Source organism: Paralichthys olivaceus, chromosome 5 (genome assembly GCF_024713975.1).
Source record: "Paralichthys olivaceus isolate ysfri-2021 chromosome 5, ASM2471397v2, whole genome shotgun sequence".
Lineage (NCBI taxonomy): Eukaryota > Metazoa > Chordata > Actinopteri > Pleuronectiformes > Paralichthyidae > Paralichthys > Paralichthys olivaceus.
The window spans coordinates 19,983,957-20,000,059 of record NC_091097.1 but is presented as its reverse complement, the minus strand read 5'-3'; the positions used below and the strand labels follow the sequence as shown (position 1 = coordinate 20,000,059).

The following is a 16,103-nucleotide window of genomic DNA, read 5'->3' as shown; positions in this document are numbered from 1 at the left end:
CGAGTGTGAAGCTACAGACGTAAATCGATGCCCAGTAATATAGATATGCTGATATTTGTGACTTGCCTCAGATGTTGTTTCTTCAAACGCTTTACATTAGAACAGTTTTTTCCACCGAGCGCCCGGGCAGCGGCTCCCTGTCCTTATCTGAGGGTCACGCTGACCCCACGTCTCCGAGCTCAGGCCCAAGCGGCAGCAGCTGCGTCCGTGCGGTTTCTCCGAACTCAGGCAAACAGGTTATATTTAACGTGAGGGATTAAAACCACAGGTTGTGCAGCAGGAGGTCGACGATGCTCGGATAAGTGCTTGAGAATGAAAACTCATGCAGAGCGGGTCTGGTCCCAGCTGTTATTGATAATGACTGAAACCATTATTGGAATTATAATGGAAGGAATCTGGAAAGATATAAAACATGCACACAACACACACAACACACACACACACACCAGAGATAGTCTAAAAATGATGAGTGGTCATTTAAAACCATTTTTTTAAGAGCACATGTGCTTTACAGAAAAGAGCTGGAGTGTAATATATTTTTTTTCCATCAACAAAATGTTTCGAATGACTCTCCGTCTAAAAGTACAACACAGACATAGAAAACCATTTTGTCTGAGTCCCTGTGCTCCGGGGTCGAGGGTTGAACGAACATGTGCTCACAGCAGATATTTTGTTCAAACAAATGAAAAGGTCCAAACTGCAGCGGCCTGAGACAATCCTATATCCCGCAATTCCCATCATGCAATGTTTTCTTTGAGAACGTGTAGCGTCCACGTCCAAACCTTCACACTATCATCCTCCACACAGGAAACCGTCCGACTTATCACACAAAGTTCACGATATTACTTCTTCTCATGATTTAAATGATTTAGTTCATTTCTTGACCCTTTGAAAACAAGTTCATCACCAAATCGCAGTGAATCCTGGGAAAGTAAAGGAATCCGCCTGTTGGAGCTTTAATTTCTCAGGGATCGGAGGACGCGTTTGTCGGGGCCTTCGGAGGACGCGGCGCCTGAACTGAGACCGTTAGCAGCGTCTCTATTGCCCCCTGGTGGCTGGCTGCAGTACATGTCCCCGCCTCCTCCATGTTAGTGGATGGGACACGGACCAACGCAAATGCAAAGCGGCTGGTTTTATTTGCTGCTCCACAGAATCTGGAAGCAGTTTAAAGTGAAGTTTGTATTTTGATATTTTGGCTTCATGTCTGCACAGTGACAGGAAGTGGACGTGCGTCGTCCTTATTTACAGACAATGTGAACACTGGACCCACAAACACTCGCTCCGTAACTTCTGAACTTTACTTCTGGTCGAACAGAGAAGCACAAATAAGCGTAAACTAAAAAATCACTGCAGGTTTAAAATGAGAAAAAACTCTTTGTACATTCTAAGGTTGGTCTTCGTCATGTGTCATCTGCTGCACACTGGATGAAGATGACCAGAGTCTTCATCCTCCCCAAGCAGTCAGTCAAACTCCTGAGCTCCACCCTCCTCCTCCTCCTCCACCCCTCCTCCTCTGCCCGCAGCCATCTACGTTTGGAGACGTTTCCAGAGTCTTTTATTCCTCTGCTCTCTCTCCACTCTGTCACACCATCCCCCAGTCCCTCCCATCGCCCCCTTTAATTGCCTCTTTACCCCCCACCCCCACCCCCCACCACCCCGTTCGGTAAAAGTGAATTTAACCAGAGAAAAACTTCCCTCACCCCCGCATGGAGGAGACCCGCAGCTGAGCGTTGCGTGTTTTGCTGCGTGGTTCAGGATGATCGCGGTGCGTGTCGGTGCGTGTGTTTAGGAGCCACAGCTGGATCAGTGCGTTTCCTCCTGAGAGGTGAGTTCAATCTTTACAAAGATAAATATAAACCAGAGGAAAGAAGCTGCTACACAGAGAACAATAATAATAATGATAATAATAATAATGATAATGATGATTATAATGTACTTTATGGTGGAATATTACTTATTAATTTATAAAGTTGCATTCTGTTTCTTTATGCATGTTTTATTTCAAGAGGCTGTAAATATTATATTATATTGCAGGATTCACCTCTGTTTGAATATATATTAGTTTATATATTAGTTATTTATATCAGTTAATGGGACAGATATAAAATCCAGTGTTTCTCTGTTTTGAATTTAAAACCATGTTTGACTGTTTATGTCGTAATTTAAACTAAATAACTGTTTCTTTATACTATTCAGTTTAACAACCTTACTAACCTATAAATTACTGTTTATTTATTTATTCACTATATATTTATTTGACCCAAAAAAAAAGGAATCTTTATTATCGATGATCAAAATAGTTGCAATTAATTTTCTGCTAATCAGAATCAGAAAACCTTAATTGATCCTCGTGGTGGTTAATTGTCTATATAGGAATGTAAAGACATCAAGACAATAACAGTAAATACAAATATAAAATATAAGGCTTGTAAAAAATGTGAGTAATAGAATTTATAAAAATAAGCTGAATCAGAAAATATGTTAAAAAAAAATACAGTATTATAAATTAAGGTGGAATAATCTGAATATCTGACTAACTCCACTGTCATGGAACATATCAGTTTGACAGCGTGAGATCTGAAAGAGTTAATGCTTCTTATATTTGTCATTTTCTACCTGTGTGTCTGTCTGACAGCCTGTTGCAGTGGATCCTGTCAGCATGTCGGCAGCCGGACGGACTCTTTGCTGTCTGCTCCTGCTCTGGAGGAGAACCTCAGGTCGGCTCCTGTCAACAGCTGTCGACTTTGTTTAGGAGAGAAGAAGAAGAAGACGAGTATCAAACAGAGCGATTGACGCCGTGTCAGAACGAGAGTGAAAAATATTACAAAGATTCCTCTGGGGAACGTCTCCGTCCCCTCTGGCAGGGATTCGTCTGCTCTCAGACTGTTGTGCAACCTGCAGCTCTGGTCTCAGAGGAGACAGTGAACACACGTGTGCATGTTCTGAACCTGTGTGTGGAAGCAGAGCGTTGATCCTTATTCAGAGCTCCAGTTGTAGATTGTTGTACACCACAGCTGTTCTCAGAGTGTCGTCCTGTGCTGATGTTTCATGAACCCTCTGCTGTTCCTCCTCAGCTCAGGGTTCAGAGCTGCGCTGCTCTGTGGCCGGTCCGGTGGGGGAGCTGCACCCTGTTCGGGGTCTCCTGGAGACGTTTGAGGCAGGTCCAGGCTGTGCTGCTCGAGAACGAGGAGACAAGGAGACTCATGTCGTTGCAGTGAGGAGGTCGACGAACAGCCCTGAAAACAAGGTGACGAGTCCAAACAAGAACAAGGCGCTCACCTTCAAACAAACGGAATCATCACTGTCCTTTTGATTAACGTTAATTTCTCAGGAAATAACAACAACATCAGACATGTTCGGTATTAATTAACCCTGGAGGAGGAATGTGTCCTACTTCACTTCACTTTTACCACCTAAAATAAATCATCTGACATATGTTCTGTAAACACATGTGATTTAAAACTGCATCGCACTACAGGACTGGTTTTACAGTTTCACCACAGTTTCTCCTCTGGTGTTTCCAGGTGACGGTGTTGCTGAAGCCTTTGTCGCCGTCACCTGTCAGAACTCTGCACCTGCTGCTCAGCTCCAAGCTGCCCGTCAGCTGGTGGCTGGAGGCCGAGAGACTCCCGACCAATCTGCCAGTGCACGTGCAGGTCAGTCCGAGTTTCCAGCGGGGCTCAGCCTCGGCCTCCAGAGCAGAACACAACTCAGGAGGATCAACTCCGAGTGTTTCTGTTGTTCGGTTAACGTATATCTGCAGATCCTTCCCCTGTGTGTCATCATCTGCTAGGTGTCCTCAAACTCCAGCGTTCAGTCCCGCACGTTGCATGTGCTCGTCCACGTGGTGCATCCGTTACCGTTTCGTCCACGTGCACTGCACCGCTGGGCCCTGAAACACCATGGCAACATCTCATCTCTTACGCACTCAACACATGGCAACCGAGTCTACATCCGCCTGGGAGAGGGTGAGCCACCGGGGAACCTGCGGCATCACTGTGAACACACACACAAAGTCTGGTTGAGAAACGTTTCCACGAACCTTCTTTGCCTCTGTGTCCGTATCGCAGATCCAACATTATCTCCTGTATGCCAGCTTCAGTCCACGTTCCTCTCACACAACTTCCTGACCTCTGACCTGCGGCCTCAGGAGGTGAAGGGCTGCTCCCGCTCCGCAGCTGCTGGGATCCACCCTGCGGTCCACGTGATCAAGCTCCACTCTGCAGGATCGGGACTCTGCGGGTGAGAACCTGCCGCCTCCTGTGTGACCGCTCTACAGCCATGCAAGAACAATGATGTTCAATCTTCTCTTCATCTGCTCCAGCTCTCTGCAGGTGGAGGTGATCGTCTCCCTCGTTCCCCCGGTGGCCAACTCCGGGGTGCAGAAGATTGTGCTGATTCTCAGCAGCTCGGTCTCCGTCAACTGGGCCATCGTCGCTCATGGTGTCCAGGGTCACATCTCCGTTCATGTAAGGACACACGTCTTTGTCCTGCTATTCTAGAAACCATCTATATTCAAAATGTAGTGTACAGGTGTGATTCTACCAACTCCTGAATATTCCATTGTGCCATAAACTCCATCCCGTCCTGCTGCTGTAAGTTAACCCATGTTTTAAAATAGTTCCCGTTGCGGCCGCGCTCTGTTGTCTTCTCCATGTTTTTCACATGTGACACATCTTGTTATTATCCGTCTTCTGTGTCTCTCCTCAGTCGTCCAACAGTGTGTCCCCACCGTTCCCCCCTGAGCCTGACCTGACCCTGTCCAGCACACTTGACTCTGACCTGTCCACCGTGTCCGACCTTCTTGTCTGGGCCAACGAGAGCGGCTACGCCAAGGTGACCTCATACACTGAGGCTGACCTGGCCAATCGCTTTGTGATCCAGCTGGCCGGGGGCGGGACAGGTCAGGACCCCTGTGTGTCTCTTGTGTCTGTCGCGGTGTGAGTGAACTGATCATTCGTGTTTTAACCCACTTTCCTTCAGATTCCCTTTGTCTCCTGTGAGACACCAGAGCAGAATATTTCCACGCACACCTACAGTGTATGTTGAACGACGTGTGTTTAAGTGTTTATTGTCTCTGCGTCCTCTCTGCGTCCACAGACGTCCTCGCAGTGAGGACTCCTGTGGTTGTGAGGCCTCCCTGGGCCGAGGAGCGCAGGCTGAGGCAGTGGCTGAACGGTGGAGACAGAGCGGGAGGCCGAGAGAGTTTCACGGTGCAGTGTGAGGACGGACGCCTCAGCGTGACCGTGGACCGAAGCGTCCTGCAGGTCCTAAAAAGATTAGTTACTGACTGACGCACGTTTCTTGCTCGGCAGAAAAATGATTCTGTTCGGAGGTCTGACGTTAGCTCTGTGTTTCAGACCTTGTCCGTCCCCGTGGTTACCGTGACTCTGCAGGACCCGGCGTGCCAGGCTCAGTCTAACGGGAGTCATTTCCTGTTGGTGTTCCCAGTCATTTCCTGTGGGACTGAGGGTCTGTTCGTGGGACAGCCCAGAGTGGTGCAGTACAAAAACATGGTGAGATCGGACATTTGAGCAGAAGCGCAGTATAATGTTTAACATTAATATTAAAAAGTACTTATGACTTTTTTTTATACAAATGTTATTCTAGCAGTTTATATTTAAGTTGACCACGTACCTCCACCGAGGCCAAACTGTCTCCTTACATTCAATCAAGCTGCTCCAAAGTTCACACGCTCATAGAATAAATATTTATTTCATTGATTCCCTTTAAATGTTTGTTGGAAAACAATTCCTCTCTGTCTCCACATCAGGAGAGAGGATTAGAGAAGCTGCAGAAGAAGAAGAAATCAACAGGAACAGAGTGAATGTAGCTTTAAGATGAGAAATCGTCTGAATCCTAAACAAGGTCACACTTCATCTGAAGGTGGCGGCAAAAAAAAAAAAAAACCCCAAGTAATGGACACTTGAAATTGTGCTAAGTGGAAGTTGCCCTCGCTGTGACCCGGGTCATCACGACCGTCACGCTGCTCAGTTACGGCCTGAAAACAGGAGGCTGCAGATCAAGTGAGAGACAATCTCTGTGTCAGAGGAAAGAAATTAAATGAAGAGATTCAGAAAATTGTACAAAACAACAGAGGCAGCAAGCGAATGTGATGAAACACCAGTTGGCACTCGATGATGCGAAATTAAAACAAACTGATAATCGCATGAAAACGAGGGTAACGAGCCTGTTTTGAAAACGTAAGGAGCAGAAAGTGCAGATATTTGTTTTGAAAGTAAAAAATCATGAGAGAAACAAATACTCAAGAAAAGTAGAGCAACAAAAGTATTAAAAACTCTTTCCCCTCTTTTCTGCCCAGATGTTACTGTGGAGGGACAAACCTCAGGCTGTTGTTGCCGTCAATGAGACGGAGAGGACGTCCAAAAGTCCACTGGGCATCCGTGTGAGATATCTGTGCACGTCTGAGTGTATATCTGCCTCATAAATGTCGTAAACATCTTTATTATATTTGTTCTTCAGCATCTGAAATCCTGTGTCTCTCCTCAGTTCAGCTGTTTGGCTGCAGCTCCCAGCGTCGCCGGCCCGGCTGCCGGTGACGTCGAGGAGGCAAACACTCCTCGCGCCGGACTCGTCCCCTGGGCACCGGATCCAACTCTGAGCCACCTCCCGACCCCCAGACACAGACCTGGGCCTGTGCTGATTTTGAGACTGTTTGTCACTGAGGATTATGAACAGACGCGGAATGGCCCCTGTGTCGTCACTGCAGGCCACCGCGTTTATGTCGAGGTCGGTAAATGTTTGAGCTGTTTTCAGATGTGAATGAAAACGATTAAGACGAGTTCACAACATCGTGAAAACCTTCATCTGTGTTTCGTTGTTTGCAATTCTGCAGATTTCAGCCAAAGGGCCCCTCCCAGAGGCTGTGGAGGTGACGTCCTGTGTGGTCTCTCCTCTGTCGGACCCCAAAAAAACCCCTTTCTGGACGCTCATAAGCGAGGGCTGTTCCTCTGACCCCTCTCTGACCCTCAGCGCAGAGGCAGCAGACAAAGAGGAGGAGGAAGAGGCTGAAGGCGAACCGGAAGAGATGGAGAGAATGAAGAAGAACAGAATTTATCACGGGGACGTCCCAACCCGACACAAATCTGAGCGCCGGAGGAGAGGAGCTCCTGCGAGGACGGAGAGGAGCAGCAGAGACACGGCAGCAGAGGAGGGGACACGGCTGCTGAGGTTCAGTTTCATCCTGCGACCGGTTCACAATAATTCCGTGCAGTTCCTCCACTGCAGCGTCCACATGTGCAACTCTGACTCCACCAGAGGTGGAGCCACTGAGGAGCCGCCAAAGAACGAGTGTGAGGGCGGACTGCGTATTCCAGCTCTGGTGTCTAAGGCCCCTACACATCAGGTGCACGAACACATCGCACAATCATTTCACGAAACAATCACAGGATAAATTATTGCAGTTGAAGCCAAAGACCTTTTTTAATTTATACCTCGATATCTGAAACATTATCGTTGCCACGTTTTCTTCTAATAAAGTGAAGCAGAGCGAAGTTACAGAGGTTTTAGTGGTGATATGGTCACAGATTCATTATCCTCTCTCTCCTCTCCTGCTCAGTGTGAGATCAGGAACTTGTACCGGCCGATGGTCGTCACCCAGTCCATCAGCTCGCTGGCCCCCAAGCTGCTGAGGCCCCCTGGTGGCCCGAGAACCAAGAGACTGAGTGTGTCTCCTCTGGCGAGTCCAGGGCCACGGCACAGCAGTGAGCATCCTCCAGGTTTGTTCTCTGCCGCTTGTGACTGTCGGATGATTCCTCAGCTCTTGTTGACGCCCTGTGTGTGCAGACTCCGTGGTGCAGACGGGACCGGTGATTGGCGTCATGTTTGCGGCCTTCATGATGGGCGTCAGCCTGATGGGGGGGCTGTGGTGCATCTACAACTGTACAGGTAATGAAATCAGCCTCCTTCTGATTCGAGCAGTGACTGAACACGGTTTATTTATCAGAACTGTGACACTTGAAAAATATCTTAGAGGGATTGTTGAGGTTTTTTCTCATCCACTTATCCACAGACGCATGAATTATACACACGTCATCAAGGTTTAAACTTTACATTTGTGTGTTTACTGAAGCGAGGAGTCCGACCTTACTTGGAGGTGAAGGTCAACTAACAGAGCAGACTCATGGAGGCCCCAACACCTGGAATCCACCTCTGCTGTCGGATCAGTCGTCCAGCTCGGTGTAGAGGTAACATCTGATGGGAGGGTGCTTCAGATGTGTCACGTGTTCTTTTTCAAAACGTGCAATTCAGCCGTTATTCAAATATTAATAATTCTATTTGGCTGCGCTTCGATAAGAAGGTGCTTCTGTGGGTTCTAAGGGGGATTAGGAGGAAGAAGCAGAGATGGACCCTGGTTGAAGAAGGAAGAGGAGGACAAAGAAGAAGAAGATGGGTTCTTGGAGACGGTAAAATAGTTCGCTGGTTCTAAAGCAGGTCATTGGTTTTAAGGTTGAGGCTGAAGAGCAGGAACGTTTCAAGTAAATATGGAGACCCCCGACAAAAGGAAGCTGGGGGGGGGTCGCAACAAAACCTGGAGTATGAAACTGGAGATTAGGAGGCATTTTAAAGACACTTCATTTAAACCAGTTCACGTTTACATGGCGTACTTCTGTGTTGGTCATGATATCGTTACTCAAAAGTGTTTCGTGTGTAATGCGTGATGTTCTTAATTCCTTCTTTGCTGTCGTCTCTGGTGAATATCTTGTGTGTTTTTGTATTTGGTGCCAGTTCTTTTTGTGACTGCGCTGCCAAAAGACGTTTTGAGTTTGTGCCCAATGAGCGAATGTTTCACAAAATGAAAACAAAACATTGTGTTGTCGGTTACGTGAGCAAAACGCTTGTAAAGCTACTGACACGTTTCCATGAAGCTTGCAGAGTAAAACTAAACATATGTGCAGCCGTGATGTCAAAGCTGTGTATTAAAATAAACAGTTGTGGTCACATGCACAACAAACGGCTCCAATAAATATATCTGCACAAGTCGTGCACCTGCAGGTTTCTCTGATGCAGCAGATACTGCAGCTCTGAGCAGTTTTATTCTCTTACTTCCTCCTGCAAGTCTGACGGAGGAGAACTGGTTCGAACAGTGTGTGTGTGTGTGTGTGTGTGTGTCCTGGTTGTGTTCATCAATGTGCGGCAGAAAGATGGAAACTACACTGTAGAACTTAGTCATCGCAGTTTTGTCCTTTCTGCGTCAAGTCATATGTAAACTTGGCAGTGACTGAAACATGCGTTCATCTGCAGTCGAACTTGACTCAAACAGAAACTACAGCGTCACAAGTAACCACCTTCAGAGGAAGAACATGATACAGAGGTGAATACTATTTGAGTTGTAACTGTGAATCAGCTGGAAATTAAAACGACATCAGTCTCTGTGTTTATGTGTCAAATAAAAGGTTTTAAACTGAGCCGTGAATCCGCTCTGTCTCTAAAAACAAAGGATTTTAACGTGCTGTGGTTTTGATAAACTGCATCAATGTGTTCGTTAAAGCAGGAGTGAATTATGTTCGGTCTATTTGAAATAAAAAAACATCACAGGAAGATGCTGAAGGTGTGATTGTCTAATTCAAACCAAAAATGCTGATCCTGATCTCAGTTATCTGATCTGATCTCCACTGAATGCTCAGAAGAGACAGAACTGAGAGTTCACACGTACTCAGATGTTGTGACACTTTTTGGAAAAACATTTAGGTTCCTATTATGTGCATCAGTCTGTGAACAGGTCATCATTAGTTCTGTCTGTTCGGAGCCCAGCTGCCATTTATTAAGCTTCTCTGTTGTATTCAGTAATGGCAGAGACACACACACACACACACACACACACACACAATCGCTCTTGCACAACCTTCTGAGGAAAATTATTTCTGAAAATTACACTGGGTGATGATGTTGATCTAAAAACTCTGTTGCCCAGCATTTACTGGGAAAATAATCCAATTATGGTCGGTGAGTTTCCTGGGACATGTCGTCATATTTACGCCTCCGCACCAGCGACAACCGTAGACATTGTGTTTTCAAGTTGTTGTTGTTCAGATGTTGCGATACGGACGGATGGGTTGGTTGGATGGTTGGATGGTTGGATGGTTGCATTAGGTTTTGGGGCAACAATTACGTTAATTCAATCTAAAATTATAAAACATTTTTAGGCAGACATCAATCATTTAATTTAAGTTGTTGCATTTCCATTTGCTCTGACCCAGTAACATCTACACTGACGCTTACAGGCGTCTCCTTTGTTTATTTATATAAATATATACATCAAGATTATTCACATAGACCCTGTAGTTGCAGGCGAAACACTGTTTATTATGAGCATGAAGTTTCTGAGCAAGCAAAAAAAAATCAGATTTAAAGAGTTGAAACAAACCAGAGCAGTTTTATTAAACAGTTATCTCGGCTTCTACAATTTTAAATGATTCAGAATTACTTGCAAACTCCACTCGGCCCATCAGTGCCTCAGGGCCTCAGTTTTTAGTGTACATGTCTTAATAGCCACACTGCGTCTCTTGGTGGCGCTGTAGGTCGACCCTGCGCTGGAAGGTGACGTGACAGCGGCCGCAGCTGTACGGCTGGTAGCTGCTGTGCTTTCTGCTGTGGGTGATGAGGTTGGAGCTTTGGCTGAATCCTTTACCGCACACCTTGCACACGTGTGGTTTCTCACCTGAGGGAGGACCAGAGCACCTTTAGCTGTTGTTTCATTTGTTTTTGTGTTTTTTTTTTTTTTTACTGTGTTGACTCACCTGTGTGTATGAAAGTGTGTTTCTTCATGTCTGACTTCTGGTGGAACCTTTTCCCACAGTACTGGCAGGGGTAGGGTCGTGTGTCCGAGTGGATGAGGAGGTGTGTGGACAGGGTGGACGAGCGCTTGAACTCTTTTCCACACACCTTGCAGCCAAAGCTACGCTCCTGGACATTCACACACACACACACACACACACACACTCACTCAGACATTGTTTGTGCTGACAGTGACACCATCGATCTCACTGTCTCTCACTGTACCTTCGCTCTACTGTAGCTGCCAGGAGCTGTGAAGCCGAAGGGCACGTGGGTCAGGTCCGTGGTCATGGGTGATGTCAAGGGAAACGAGAAGATGTTGCAAACGTGTAGAACTTCCAAAAGAGACTGAGGAGACGGAGAGGAGAAAAAAAGGAAAAGAATAAAACCGTTATTCTATATATTTGTTATACGAAAGCAAGTATACAAATATATTCATTGTTTAAAGCAGTAATAAAGTATTGTCGGCCTCTTGGGGGCGGTAGAGTTAACTAGGAGCACAAAACAAAGATTTTCCACATCAAGTTTATTTTGTAACGACGTAAAACATGTTGATCAGTTTCCAGAATCTCAGCAATATTCATTTATTTTACATTCTACAGAAATATCAACCATTTCATTCAACATGTGTTCGCATTTCTTGAATAAACACATTTAAGTGAAAACTACTTTTCCATTAAATTAAGCTGAGAGGATTTTAAAAGTCTGAAATGAATCAAGCTCCAGCTTGAATCAGGACGGTGACAATTTTTTATTTTCTTTAATTAAATCTGACGAGTGTCAACGTGTAAATATGCATCAATACGAATTAAAACAAGTAAATGGAGATAGATTTAACTTTGATTTAACTTTTCTTTTATCTTGCTGATTTGCAGTTGTCCTCACAAATTTCACAACATATACATTTCAATCGTGAACGCTTTAATTTGCAGTCGTTGAGGTTTGAGATCGTGACGGCCGTCGTACCTTTTCACAGAGTGGGCACTGGCTGATGGGTGATTTCAGGTCAATGTGTGACGTGTGGGTGAGGAGCATGAACACCAGCTTCTCCAGCTCCCTCTCTCTCTCAGACGCCTGGTGACTGCTCGACAGCCACATGGAGACGGGCGGAGGAGCGTCTCTGTTCCTCTCGGGGATTTCTGCTGGAACAAGAGACGACAAAAATCTTTGCTGTATTTAGAGTTCGAGAAGGAATCCTGGATCTTGAGCTGCTCTCCCATTCACTGAACTGATTTGTCAGGAAAACAGAACACAGCTGTGAACTTACGTATTAATTCCACCACAAATGAACACTGTGAATAAGATTGTTGGGTACCTGCAGTACGAGAATCATGTGTGGTGCCCCGGTTGAGCTGGACTTCCATCCCATCCAACGGTGAACTGACGGTCACAGAGTCTTTGATCCCTGATGTGGAGGGACTTTGGGGACGTTCCCTGTCCTGTCCCTTCGCATGCTGCGGGGCCTGTTCATCTGTTTGGGACCGGGCGTGTTGTCTGACCCTGTGCGAGCCAGGGAGATGAGTCCGTTTACTTTTGACGAGGAACGACCGCGGCATAGCAGGCGGGCGACTGGAGAGAGGTGAGGATGGGAGACGAGGTGAAAACCGTCCAGAGAATAAAACCTGCGGAAGCCAGAGACGTCTTTCATGTCAGAGTCAGAGCTTCACGCACCTGCAGGTTCATGTTCAGTTACGATGCCAAAGCTTGAGGTTTCCTGAACAAATGCAGCCCGACACCTGCAGACTGAGGGTTTTACTGAGGATCACCCTGACTTCTCAACTGCTTCATAAAAACTTCCATTTCAGTTAAACGTAATCTCATCAGAATGGAACAGCAGCAGCATGATTTTTTTTTTTTTTTTAAATACAAAAATCTTTATTTCAACGTTGCCAGCGAGTCAATTAAAGTTCCAGTGTGTAGAATTTTCTGATATCTAGTGTTGAAATTTCATTTTGCAGCTGAACAGCCCTCACTTCACCGTCTCCTTCCAAAAGTGAAAAAGAAACTGGGGTAAACTTCAGCTGTCATAAAAACTCAAAAACTAAAAGGTGTTAAGTTTGTCGGCCTCCGTGGAGAGGGGTCCCCTCGATGTAAATATAAAGTATGTAAATATAAAGTATTTAAATATAAAGGGCTTTTTCTGGGGTGAAGAAAACTACAATTCATACAATTTAGATGAAACGAACATCATGAGGATTATTCTACATTAAATATCTGCCAATAGATCCCTCTCACCTAAATCTTACACACTGGAACTTTACGTATTTATTATGAGTTATTTAGTATTTTGATATTAAGTTATTGCTTAAAAATACTTCCATTGACATTAGATGAGATGATCAAGAAAGGAAAGAAACATACGAGACAACTTGAGAGAACTGCACCTCAGGCGAAAACCTAAATTTTCCGAAACATATTTCTGACTTTCTCACAAATAAATGATGAATCATTTATTAAAAATCTTTTTCTGGTTGTGATACCGAGAAGAGCTCCTTCACAACGTCGAGTTAACATACATGTCTCATGTTTGAGGGGAAATTTATGAAGAAAATAAAAAGTCTGAAGAAAAAACAAACCGTATAAATTAAATGTAATCATGAGAAACAGTTAGATTCCAGCTGCAGTGCTCATCTTACCTTCGTCTCTCTGAGTGTTTCTTGGGTCTTTGCTGCTGACAACGTCCTCTTTTCTCTTTCTCACACCCATCGACTGATGACATGACACAAAGAGATTTGATTTGATTTTCTTTTCTAAGGGTGCTGAGGATTCTGGGACTCGGGGCATGGGAGGGGATAAATGTCCGAAAAAAGTAAAGACCTGTATTTGAGAAGGATTTTTTTAAATTATTAAGTTTTGTATATTCTGAGGATCTTTAAAAAGAAAGTCAGTGACTGTGAGATGAAAATACCTGTGTCACTACTGTGTTCACTACAATAGCTGCCGCCTGCGTCAGTGGGCACATAAATACACCGAGCATCAGTCGGAAATTTTGAATTTGCGGTGGTATAGTACCATCCTACACATTCACATCTTAGAGCAAAGGGAGATTTTTTCTTTATTCACCACATTCACCTCAAACACTCAGCCCCTAGCACTAACAGCCCCGTGACCTTCAACCAGGAAGAGTTTGAAAATAATAATGTCAAAGGTGTTGATGTGATAATTCCAATGCTCAGGGTAACACTTGATGATAAAAAAAAAAAAAAAATATTCAAGCTAAATATTAACCTTAAAATCATCCATGTTGTTTTGAAATTATTCCAATAACAGATTTTTATAATATTTCTTGTAATTTCCTTTTTTTTTTTTATAAACAAAAGACCATTTAGAATTTGTGAATCTAGAATTAATTCGTACGGTGAAAACATTTATCTGCAAATATTCAGTAACTTGTAAAGAATACAGGACAGAGAGTTGGTACGTCCCTAAACTTCTAATGGCAAAAGAAAAGTTATGAATCATATCATGGTCATTTAAAACCTTGACAAACGATCAGTAGATGAGTTAATAGATTGTATTGGTGAGTGTTTGACAGCATGTGTGTAGTACAGTCTCCCTGATCCTTCTAACAATGTATAGATGTATATTTTATCAACCATCAAAATATTTTTCCTCACACCTAAATCTTCTAATAAATCATCTATAATCTTTTTTGAGATCATGAATCAATCTTGATGTTAGAACCTCACAGAGAACAAATTAAAATGCAGTATCACTGCCATTAAAAGCTCAATATTACTTTGTTCGAAGTGATCATACCTCAAAAGAAACCATAGAAAACTCTGATGAACTGTTCAAAATCATTGCTTCAAAAGAAACAATTGCAAGATGTGAAAATAATATAGTAAATGTTTGGCCGGGCTCGGGCACAGAAACAACTTGGCTCATTTGAGGGAAAGGTAGAACATGGACGGTAATCATTTGTCGGGGTCATATTTTTACGGGAGGACGACAGAGTTCAGTAAAATCACAGAAACGTGATCGGTTGGAATCAACTGACAATTTTTTTCTCATGCGAGGACTTAAGAGCAAAAAAAACGATTTCTTCAGGAGTCAGCTGTCATGCAGCTGTTTTCATATAAAGGGGCGAGAATCTGAATTCAGATTGAAATCAAATCGTACAAACTGAAACCAAGGCTCCTCTCGATGTGGCTGTATGTTGGCAGGCATGTAATTTGACTCCTGGTATAGGCTGCATGAAACGGAGCTGCGTTCACCTTGATGTGCATGAGGAGAGGCACGTCAGGGCCCTGTGGTCGATGTGGTGGGGGGCTCGCAACCTTTTCCCAGGGGCTGTCAGGGAGAGGAGACGAGGCGAGAGCAGGGAGCTGAGACGGGCTGGTGGCTTTGGTGGCTTTGTGCCTCATTTGTATTTCGGGGGGTTCAGGGGCTTCTCGTTCCCCTCATGGTGACAGAGTAGAGTCTTTCTAGGAACCTAAAACTCAGGAGTCGGAGAGAATTCGAATGTTTATGTTGTGACTTTTCAAATCTTCTTTATTTCACGGTCATAGACATTAGTTCTGTTTTTGATTCGAGTATTAAAATCACATCTGAGCAGGGAAGACTTAAATTAATTAAATAATCACGTAGGTGACATTTACTGACATCTTGCTGAATATCTACATGTTCACGTACTTTCTCCGAGTGTCTTTTTTTTTAAAGGCAACGTAGGTGTTTCACGGCATGTAAGATTACATCATCACATCAAATGACCAGGGAATGAGCCACACCACAGTATCCGCAGACGCAGCTCTCTGGGGTTTATCTGTGTAACTGCAGCAGTGCAGTGGTTTCAGTGCTTTGGGGACTTGACAGATGAAGCTCTCTGCCACTTTCTCACGACCAACTTCTCTATCTCTATGTCACCCGTTTACCCCCACCCACCCATTTCTGTCACTGTGGTCGGCAGAAGAGCAAAGTTCATGGACGGTACACGGCCAGCGAAGGAAAGGGAATCAAGTCTGAGGGCGTAGTGAGATTTACATGTTGGTAATGTTTGCACATCTAGATTTCACAATATAACAAATAAGAGACAGTGGAAACACAAAGAAAAACCTGTTTTACAGCATCATTTAAATGGTAAAATCATCTATCGCCATGGGAACTGTGGGCTGTACCTGCTCTCTACATCAGAGGGTCACATTCAAAGCCGCAACACTCTCCACTCGGCCTTCGCCTCCCACTGAACAGGAAGCCATTGTTTTTTTCTCTGTGACGTCTTATCACATCCTCCTTCTCTTTTGAAATCAATCACATATACATATATATATACACAGAGAGAGATGGTGATACACAACAGATTTGCA

The 16,103-nt window shown here is 44.5% G+C and overlaps 2 protein-coding genes across 5 annotated transcripts; one reads left to right on the top strand and one right to left on the bottom strand.

Annotated features, from left to right (window-relative positions):
- Positions 1-1,685: 1,685 nt before the first annotated feature.
- On the top strand, positions 1,686-9,428 carry engl (endoglin, like). Of its 3 annotated transcripts, none has more exons than XM_069524915.1 (16): positions 1,686-1,825; positions 2,636-2,717; positions 3,075-3,247; positions 3,525-3,656; positions 3,794-3,968; positions 4,071-4,242; positions 4,325-4,469; positions 4,711-4,903; positions 5,101-5,267; positions 5,361-5,516; positions 6,323-6,406; positions 6,511-6,750; positions 6,857-7,366; positions 7,580-7,724; positions 7,807-7,908; positions 8,093-9,428. In XM_069524915.1, exons 2-16 carry the CDS (start codon positions 2,660-2,662, stop codon positions 8,203-8,205), a joined length of 2,565 nt encoding a protein of 854 aa, XP_069381016.1. In that variant the 5' UTR covers positions 1,686-1,825; positions 2,636-2,659; the 3' UTR covers positions 8,206-9,428. The 3 variants fall into 3 exon arrangements, with proteins under 3 accessions (XP_069381016.1, XP_069381015.1, XP_069381017.1); XM_069524914.1 differs by having other exon boundaries at positions 7,580-7,739; XM_069524916.1 differs by lacking the exon at positions 6,323-6,406 and having other exon boundaries at positions 7,580-7,739.
- A 939-nt stretch (positions 9,429-10,367) lies between these two features.
- Positions 10,368-13,735, bottom strand: LOC109641797 (zinc finger protein Gfi-1b). 2 transcript variants are annotated; one of them, XM_069524918.1, is made up of 6 exons: positions 13,434-13,735; positions 12,113-12,419; positions 11,764-11,936; positions 11,023-11,145; positions 10,761-10,926; positions 10,368-10,681 (listed from the first exon to the last, which is right to left on the bottom strand). In XM_069524918.1, exons 2-6 carry the CDS (start codon positions 12,351-12,353, stop codon positions 10,506-10,508), a joined length of 879 nt encoding a protein of 292 aa, XP_069381019.1. In that variant the 5' UTR covers positions 12,354-12,419; positions 13,434-13,735; the 3' UTR covers positions 10,368-10,505. The 2 variants fall into 2 exon arrangements, with proteins under 2 accessions (XP_069381019.1, XP_069381018.1); XM_069524917.1 differs by having other exon boundaries at positions 11,764-11,939; positions 13,434-13,732.
- Positions 13,736-16,103: the final 2,368 nt, after the last annotated feature.